Source organism: Plecotus auritus (genome assembly GCF_963455305.1).
Source record: "Plecotus auritus genome assembly, chromosome: 5".
Taxonomy (NCBI): domain Eukaryota; kingdom Metazoa; phylum Chordata; class Mammalia; order Chiroptera; family Vespertilionidae; genus Plecotus; species Plecotus auritus.
In genome coordinates, this window is record NC_137776.1 from 43,763,743 (window position 1) to 43,770,531 (window position 6,789).

General features: G+C 42.8%; 1 protein-coding gene across 1 annotated transcript; it reads left to right on the plus strand.

The window, feature by feature from the left end:
* Positions 1-984: 984 nt before the first annotated feature.
* IFT70B (intraflagellar transport 70B) lies at positions 985-3,236 on the plus strand. The gene has a single exon (XM_080668152.1). It carries the CDS (start codon positions 1,115-1,117, stop codon positions 3,110-3,112), a length of 1,998 nt encoding a protein of 665 aa, XP_080524278.1. The 5' UTR covers positions 985-1,114; the 3' UTR covers positions 3,113-3,236.
* The last annotated feature ends 3,553 nt before the right edge of the window (positions 3,237-6,789 follow it).

Consider the following 6,789-nt stretch of genomic DNA (forward strand, 5'->3'; position numbering starts at 1 on the left):
TCACTGTCCCTCAGACCGTTGGAGGGCCGGACTATAGTTTAAAAAAAAAACTATGAACAAATTCCTATGCGCACTGCGGGCCCAGGATGAGTCGGCAGCTAAGCAGGACAGGCAGCGGCACCTGGCGGGCCGGATAAATGTCCTCGTCGGGCCGCATGTGGCCCGCGGGCCGTAGTTTGAGGACGCCTGGGAGAGTTAGAAGAGTAAGAGTGCATAGGAAATGGAACACTTGCTGTTTGTGGGTGTTGTTTTTTTTCATTCTTGTAAAAAACGAGGTCACAGATTTTTTCCAATGTTTCTACTTCATTGTGACCTTTGGAGGATCAAGACAGGCTGTAGGACCAGGTTAAACTCTAATAAGTGCTCACTAATATCCATTGTTACGGAAAAGTCAATCCTCTCCCAGTACTAGGTACCATCCAAAGCACCCTTTCTTGTTGCTTATCTCTGGAAACTTCAAAATAAGGACTCCTGTTCTTAGAACGTGTGCCCTCAGGGTGGCCCGAAAACAGAACAGAACCCATTCTAATTCGGGGAGAAACAAAGTTGACCTTCCGCCTTTCCCATTTCTGTTTCTTTCACTAAGATGATGGGAACCACACCATACTATGACACCGCATGTAAGATTCCAAAACCCTAGGGACTTCAGAACCTAAACCTCCCTGCTCCGAGCCAGAGACCCTAGTGACGCAACAGGTAGACAGCAACCCTCACCTGCAACAGGAGCACAGGTGAGCCAAGTCTCATCTCCCCACCGCTCAGAGACTACGCCTCCCAGGATGCAGCGCGAGCACGTTCCCGCGAAGGCGCAATTGAACCGGTGCATGCCGGGAGATGGAGTTTTGTCTCTGAATTACTTAGAGCCGATTCCGCTCCCCACGCAAACTAATGATGCTCACATTCCTGGACTCATCCGAGGCGAGATCAGGTATGAACACCCTCACATTAGTGACTTCTTCCTAGTATGATCCTTCCGCTAAAAGTACCTTTGGGAACGTGCAAAAAAAAACCCCAAAAAACAAAACAATAACAACCAAACAAACATTCTTTGCGGTTTTCCGTTTCCGGTTGGCTTGTTGCCTTGGTAACTGGGACGCACAAGCATTTGGCGGTTATGGCGGGGCTGGGCGGTACGCCTATCCCTGACGGGGAGTTCACCGCGGCCGTGTACCGGCTCATCCGGGACTCCCGCTACGCCGAGGCGGTGCAGCTGCTGGGCAGGGAGCTGCAGCGGAGCCCGAGGAGCCGCGCCGGCCTGTCGCTGCTGGGCTATTGCTACTACCGCCTGCAGGAGTTCCCCTTGGCGGCCGACTGCTATGAGCAGCTGAGCCAGCTGCACCCGGAGCTGGAGCAGTACCGCCTGTACCAGGCCCAGGCCCTGTACAAGGCCTGCCTTTATCCCGAGGCCACCCGGGTCGCCTTCCTGCTCTTGGACAACCCCGCCTACCACAGCCGGGTCCTCCGTCTACAAGCTGCTATCAAGTACAGCGAGGGCGATCTCCCGGGGGCCAGGAGCCTGGTGGAGCAGCTACTGAGTGGGGAAGGGGGTGAAGACAGTGGGGGTGAGAACGAGTCAGATGGCCAGGTCAACCTGGGTTGTTTGCTCTACAAGGAGGGACAGTATCAAGCTGCCTGTTCCAAGTTCTTTACAGCCCTGCAGGCCTCGGGCTACCAGCCTGACCTTTCCTACAATCTGGCTTTGGCCTATTACAGCAGCCGACAATATGCCCCAGCGCTGAAGCATATCGCTGACATTGTGGAACGTGGCATCCGCCAGCACCCAGAGCTAGGTGTGGGCATGACCACGGAGGGAATTGATGTTCACAGCGTTGGCAACACTTTAGTTCTTCACCAGACTGCACTGGTGGAAGCCTTCAACCTTAAGGCAGCCATAGAATACCAACTGAAAAACTATGATGCCGCCCAGGAAGCCCTCACTGACATGCCACCAAGGGCAGAGGAAGAGTTAGACCCTGTGACCCTGCACAACCAGGCGCTGATGAATATGGATGCCAGGCCTACAGAAGGGTTTGAAAAGCTACAGTTTTTGCTCCAACAGAACCCCTTTCCCCCAGAGACCTTTGGCAACCTGTTGCTGCTCTACTGCAAATATGAGTATTTTGACCTAGCAGCAGATGTCCTGGCAGAGAATGCCCACTTGACTTATAAGTTCCTCACACCTTATCTCTATGACTTCTTAGATGCCATGATTACTTGCCAGACAGCTCCTGAAGAGGCTTTCATTAAGCTTGATGGGCTAGCCGGGGTGCTGACTGAGCAGCTCCGGAAACTCACCATACAAGTGCAGGAAGCAAGACACATTAGAGATGATAAAGCTGTCAAAAAGGCAGTGAATGAATATGATGACATCCTGGAGAAGTATATTCCCGTATTGATGGCACAGGCAAAAATCTACTGGAACCTTGAAAATTATTCAATGGTAGAAAAGATCTTCCGCAAATCTGTGGAATTCTGCAATGACCATGATGTATGGAAGCTGAACGTGGCTCATGTCCTGTTCATGCAGGAAAACAAATACAAAGAAGCCATTGGTTTTTATGAGCCCATAGTCAAGAAGCATTATAACAATATCCTGAATGTCAGTGCTATTGTATTGGCTAACCTCTGTGTTTCATATATTATGACAAGTCAAAATGAAGAAGCTGAGGAGTTGATGAGGAAGATTGAAAAGGAGGAAGAGCAGCTCTCCTATGATGACCCAGATAAGAAAACCTACCATCTCTGCATTGTGAATTTGGTGATAGGGACACTTTACTGTGCCAAAGGAAATTATGACTTTGGGATTTCTCGAGTTATCAAAAGCTTGGAACCTTACAATAAAAAACTGGGAACTGATACCTGGTACTATGCCAAAAGATGCTTCTTGTCCTTATTAGAAAACATGTCAAAACACACGATCATGCTTCGTGACAATGTTATACAAGAATGTGTCCAGTTTCTAGAACACTGTGAAGTTTATGGCAAGAACGTGCCTGCTGTAATTGAACAACCCCTGGAAGAAGAAAGAATGCATATTGGAAAGAATACGGTCACATATGAATCCAGACAGTTAAAAGCTTTGATTTATGAGATTATAGGATGGAATATGTAGTCATGTCTGATAATTGGTTTATATCTGTATTTTGTACTGTCTCATTTGTATTTAGCCATTGGTATGTTTATTTTGTTACATGTTGAACTTTGCATAATTTATAGTCATAATAAAAATAATTTGATTAACATGTTTTTAAAATCTTCACTAAGTGAAATGTAAGAATTTTGAACATATATCTATGAAAAATTCAAAATGGAATGGGAATACTGTGTGTTAGAACTTGTAATGCCTATGTTCCCTTTCCTTTGCTGTTTGTGCTTTGTTGTATTTTGAGAGTCCCCTGCACAAGGATTACATTATCCAAGAACTTAGCACTATCAAGCCTAGAATTCATTGATTACTATATAGAATTTCTAGCCTTGTAATAACGTTAGGGCCCGGCCGCTGTGGCTCAGTGGTTGAGCAATGACCCATGAACCAGGAGGTCAGTGTTCGATTCCTGGTCAGGGCACATGCCTGGGTTTTGGGCTCAATCCCCAGTAGGGGGCATGCAGGATGCAGACAATCAGTGATTCTCTCTCATTGATGTTTCTATCTCACTCCCTCTCCTCCTCTGAAATCAATTAAATATATAAAACATTGTGGATCATGTCCTCTCAGCTCACCATTAGCCCTCATAATTAATTTGTAACGCATTCATTTACATAGACTTTAGGATGTTTTGCAAGGGTTTTTAAATCTAGGTGTAACATTCTATGTAACCAAAATTATTTAGGTTATGTTTCTTTTAAATGTGCAAGACTCGTTGGGAAGTCTGGTGCTCTTAATAGCCTTATGGTGCTATGTTATAAAGAATGGTTTTCTTCCATTTGTTAATTTGAATATATGAACAAGATAGATATACTATTACTGTTTTTCCTAACTGCTCTTATTTATCCCTCACAGTAACTCATGGTAGAGGTACCCTAAAAACTCAGTTCTAATTACTACTTTTTTGTTTCCTGCTAAGGATATGTTAATGCTAGATTTGTTCGCATGTTGTATCCTCTTGGGTAAGCAAAAATCTACATTATTCCCATGACCTCATCGAACTTCTCTCCTTCCTCCATCACAATGAAATATCAATTCTGTAACGTTATCTGACAGTTTCACAATGCTAGTTTCACACCCAGAACCCTCCCAATAAGAACTCCACTAATTACACTTAGTAATTTTCCCACCCCTTTTCTCTCCACAAATCAGTCAAAACCAACTTGACTTGACTTAGGGGAAAAAAAAAAAAAGTATTAGGTTGAATTATATGAAATTGCTGAGTTTCAAAGGTTTTGACCTACTAGCAATTTCTTATGGTTCAACCTAATAGTTTTCTACTGAAAGTTAGTGAACCCCCTGCCATAATGAGATGATTTTTTTCCTTCAAGGAGAAATCACTTAGCCCCTTAGGTACTCAGAAGTATGTTCAGCATAAATCCTCTGTGACATGACCTCCTGGGTGTTCATATTGTTATATCTATCAGAAATGTTGGCTTATTCTGAAGTACAATGGTCTTGAATTCACAGCAGCTTTAATGTTGATGCCATTTACCATTTATGTTTCACCCCATATTTGGAGGACAATGTTTAATGATCTCTTCAGTGCATTCCATTGCATAGTTATATATCTAGAGAATTTTCTTCAACAATATTTGTATTAAAAACGTTGCTTTTTTTGTGCAGTAGCTCTGTGCCCCTCTCAAGCTTCATAGCCCCTTAAGATCTGGAAAGTAAATGAACTGAAATCTTATTTTCAACAGACATGTTAAAATTCTGATTTTATTTTGCACAGTTCCTCTAAACTTCTTATTTTCTTAAGAAAAAAAAAAAAAAAGCATAAAGTGTAAGTAACACTAACCACCCAAAAGTAAATGTTTTCCAGATTCCCTTTTGCAAATAGCCAGGCCTTTATTCAGCCACACTTTATTTACCCAGGTGCTGTGTGTTTGTGGTTTGCATCTATGTGTAATTTAGCTTTTCAGAACATAAAAAGCTTTTGAGAACAGTTTTTAACCCCTTGCCGCTGGGCAGTTGGGATTTCCTGGTGAGTAATGCATCAGGAAATCCTGACTGCTCCTACCAATGAGTAAAGGAATAAAGGTCAGTCATGGCATTTGTCCCCTTTCTTACTGTGGTTCTCCAGAGAGGCACCCACCGGGATTGATAGATTGCTACCTAGTGACAGCAAAGACTCATGAGCCACACCTATTGTAGGAGATTGGGATTGTGAGGGTGTTCCTAAGTCCCCAGGCACTTATTTTCCTTTATTTTTAGGATATGCTTTTTAAAACTCACCTTTAAAGTACTCAGCTCTGCTTATTGATACTAACAGGCAAATGACTACAATGACTCCATATTTTGCCATTTGAATGAAGGCTTTCATTCCTAAAACTCTGATGAGAAGCTTTGTTCTATACTCCTAGGACATATGAACTTAGTGCACTGTTTCTTCACACACAAAAAAGATTTCCCTGTATTTCTAAAGCTTTACTCCGTTAAGATGCATTCATAATATCTGCCTAGCATATTTTAAAGAGATCAAATATTAAATGCAGTATTTTATAATATTAGTCAACCTCCCCATCTCCACATATTCAGAATATAACACAAGTAATTATTTTCATTTTCTCAGACATGAACAAGAACTTGATCTTTGTGTGCAGAACAACCAAGCAGACTCCTTTGATCAGTAACATGACATATTACTCATGACAGCCTCTCGTTGAATTTGGCCCCAGCTGTGGCATGAATGTTCATACCAATGCCATTTTTAAAGGTCAGGTGTATAGTGGCTAATCCTAACGCATTCATGGACAACCGGGAAATGGGAAAACTGTGTGAGATGGAGGTGGGTCATTGGGCAATTAGACAGCTGTAATCATAGGAGATGACCTTCCCTCCCAGGGGGGTGATATAGGAACATATAGATATGGCCTCAGATCTCAGAAGGGCACCTCAGGTAGAATCCATATAGAATTGTCAGTGATAGGTTTGACCTGAGGTTAGAATAATTTGTTTCTAGATGCACAAATAAATAAGCTTACTAGGAAATATGAGATGAGGAGGGTAAATGGCTTGGAGGGGAACCTTTAGGGGAGTAACTTTCTGACCCATCTTCCCTATCTATAATCCTTGCTTGGGCTCATTTCCACACTGGAGTGTGAGGTGAGCAGTGCTGGAGGTCTGTTCAGGTAAGCAGAGTGTGGCTACCACCCAATTTTAAAAGGATAACATCACCAAAGAAAAGCTTTTTATTTCAGGTGAACCTCAGCATTTTCTAATACAACTTTCATCTTAGGTTCCTTTGTCTTTTTTCTTAATAACTATGGGCGATATGGACATTTATGGGAGGTTGTGCTGCTTTCCTGAAGTTATTTTCTGTCACACGAAGTAGCGTCCTAGCAATGGTGTGACTTACAGCTCACTATCCACCATTTACGAACTGCCTTTTATCCCTTGTTGATCTTCCAGTGGGATTAAAGTGATATCTGGGGGTTTTTGTATTCACTTACTGTGCTATATACACCCTTAGTTTCAGTAACTCTGGGTTCTTGTTTGTCCAACCACATAATTACCATTACTGTAATCACCAGATTCTAAACTTGTATTTCCATTTTAGCTATAAAATATACGCAACTTTTTGAGTACCATAATGTAGTCCAAATCCTTCAACAGCAACTTAATTAAGTTAGCAATGTTAA

Bases quoted from the DNA above. Each gene is read 5' to 3' on its own strand.
- IFT70B (XM_080668152.1), top strand. From the start codon at position 1,115: ATGGCGGGGCTGGGCGGTACGCCTATCCCTGACGGGGAGTTCACCGCG.